The sequence below is a fragment of the Sardina pilchardus genome, chromosome 13, assembly GCF_963854185.1.
Source record: "Sardina pilchardus chromosome 13, fSarPil1.1, whole genome shotgun sequence".
Lineage (NCBI taxonomy): Eukaryota > Metazoa > Chordata > Actinopteri > Clupeiformes > Clupeidae > Sardina > Sardina pilchardus.
Genome location: NC_085006.1, coordinates 22,359,101 through 22,361,600, shown reverse-complemented (window position 1 = coordinate 22,361,600; position 2,500 = coordinate 22,359,101). Strand labels below are relative to the sequence as shown.

The 2,500-nt window shown below is 42.9% G+C and overlaps 1 protein-coding gene across 3 annotated transcripts in view; it reads left to right on the top strand.

The window, feature by feature from the left end:
• Positions 1 to 2,500, top strand: part of LOC134099038 (transforming growth factor beta-1 proprotein-like) — a 33,708-nt gene that overhangs the window by 20,291 nt on the left and 10,917 nt on the right. For all 3 annotated transcript variants that reach the window (XM_062551716.1, XM_062551714.1, XM_062551715.1), the window contains 2 exons: positions 337 to 606; positions 1,586 to 1,666. In XM_062551716.1, the coding sequence (XP_062407700.1) occupies positions 337 to 606; positions 1,586 to 1,666 (351 nt within the window). The remainder of the gene's footprint in view (positions 1 to 336; positions 607 to 1,585; positions 1,667 to 2,500) is intronic.

Here is a 2,500-nt window from a genome sequence, read left to right as displayed (position 1 = left end):
GTTGATCTAATTTTTTTTGTTAAATTACATCCCATACGTAACAATTTCTACCCCCTCCACCTCCCCCCCCCCCAAATCTGCATCATCATTTTGATAAATCTTTTTAAGTACATCACACAACTTCTCAACTCTCATTTCCCTCCTTCCTTTTCTCCAGATATTCACTATTGCTATATAATATACCATCCTTGCTTTTTGTATATGCAAAGCACTGAATTGCCTCCTTTATATGAAATGCGCTATATATACTGTACTGTATATATATATATATATATATATATATATATATATATATAAATAAACTTGACTTTGAGTTTTCCTTTGACGTTTTGACAGAAACCTTATCCACCACTGAGGTGAAAATGGTGTTCAACATGAGCGCCATGCGCGAGAGCATCATCAACCCGGCCCTGTTGACCAGCGCGGAGCTCAGGCTGTTCATCAAGGGCATCACCATAGCGCAGGGCGAGCAGCGGCTGGAGCTGTACCGGGGCCTGGGCCCCGACCAGCGCTACCTGGGCTCCCGCTTCATCAACAAGACCATGCAGAGGACCTGGGTCACCTTCGACGTGGGGGACACCGTCCGGGAGTGGCTGAAAGGCAGCGGTGAGCGTGGGAGAATCACACACACACACACACACACTCAAACACACACACTCAAAGACGCAGACATGTACACACACACCCAGACACAGACATGCATGCACGCACACACACACACACACACACACACACACACACACACACACACACACACACACTCACACACACACACCCACACAGAGAGAGAGACATGGATTATTTTCAGATCTTGAGACTGATAGAAATGCCAAATGACAGCCAATCTGAATCAATCAGATTTTTATGGTTGGTCAATGTGGATGATCATATCACTATAGTGACAGTCGTTTTTATAGTTATTGGTGCCTATGTGGGTGGGCAAAAACAAGCACCATGCCAATCTCTAGCTTTTTAGGCAACTTTAGCATGATATCAAATACATTTTCTCCCCACTGTATTCTCTTAAATTCAGCTGTCTGGTTGAAGCCTCAAAATATTGTAAACAAAGTAGCAGACTATGCTTATCATGCTCTACTGGTTGGACTGTTCAGTTTCCCCACATGTGTTTAAACCAGTCTATTAAATTGGGGCTTGAGTCAAATCTGCCTCCTCCACTTCCTTGAAATCAGAAAGAAGGGAAGGAACTTGCCCCCCTCTCCCCTCATACACACACACCACCATTTCCTGTTACGCAGGTGGTAGAATAATATCAAGGTCATAACACATCAAACTTATAAGACCATATTTTACATTTTCAGTCAGTCATTTAGCAAGTGCTGTTATCCAAAAGATCTCACTGTAGTGTCCTGGTCTATTTTACTAGCATATAAAACCATTGTTGTGTTAAGTAAGTTGTGTTTGTTGTGTTAAATAAACACAGACATTAAAGTGTTTCTGTATGTTATTGTTTTTGTCTCATATATGTTCTTGATCCCTCTCTCCCTTTCATGGAACTCTGATGTGATGTCATCCACCATGTCATTTCCCTTCATGGAACTCTGATGTGTTGCCGTCGGCGATGCAGAGGTCGAGCAAGCATTGCATCTGAAACTGCACTGTGACTGTGGGGAGAAAGCTGGGGCCAAGCTGGACTTTAAAATCACAGGTGTGTGTGTGTGTGTGTGTGTGTGTGTGTGTGTGTGTGTGTGTGTGTGTGCCTTTGTGCTTAAGTATGTACAGTATGTATACTGTATGTGTGTGTGTGTGTGTAGGGGGGGGGGCTGTATGTGCCTGTGTGTGTGTGTGTGTGTGTGTGTGTGCTTAAAGGTTAAGTAAACATATGTGTCATACTGTTCAAAATACCAAAAGGAAGACGCACTTCAACATCTTTCCCAACCCTGTCTAAAGAGTTCACCTGTTTGTGTGTCTGTTGTTTTTCAAGTTTACTAACATCAGCATATTGCACATATTGAAAATTCTTCAGTTTTATTCAGCAAGTGGCACGATGTACTGTAGCCTAACGAGCTAGACCCACATCAAGATGTAGGGCAGTGGTTCTCAAAGTGGGGTCCGTGACCCATAGCCAAGGGGTCCTCCAAATAATTTGCTTGAAATTATGAAGTTAACATTTTAAAAAGATGATACTCTTTTCGCACATAAAACAAGCAAATTGTGTCTATTTGGTCCTACCCACATTAACTTGGGATAGTGGACCCAGCCACAACTTCAGAGAATACGATTGGTTAATTGTTATGGTTATAAGGGGGTCCGGAAAATGTTATCCCCTAAAAGGGGTCCTTGGAACCAAAAACATTGAGAACCCCTGATGTAGGGTCCAGAAACTCACCATAGCAGGGCTCAATGGGAGGGGGGGGATAAACGGTTGTCTTGCAATAGGATAGCGCTAAACCAATCATCTTCTTGCAATAGGATAGCGCTAAACCAATCATCTTCTTGCAATAGGATAGCGCTAAACCAATCATCTCCGTGTTAGTAGCAG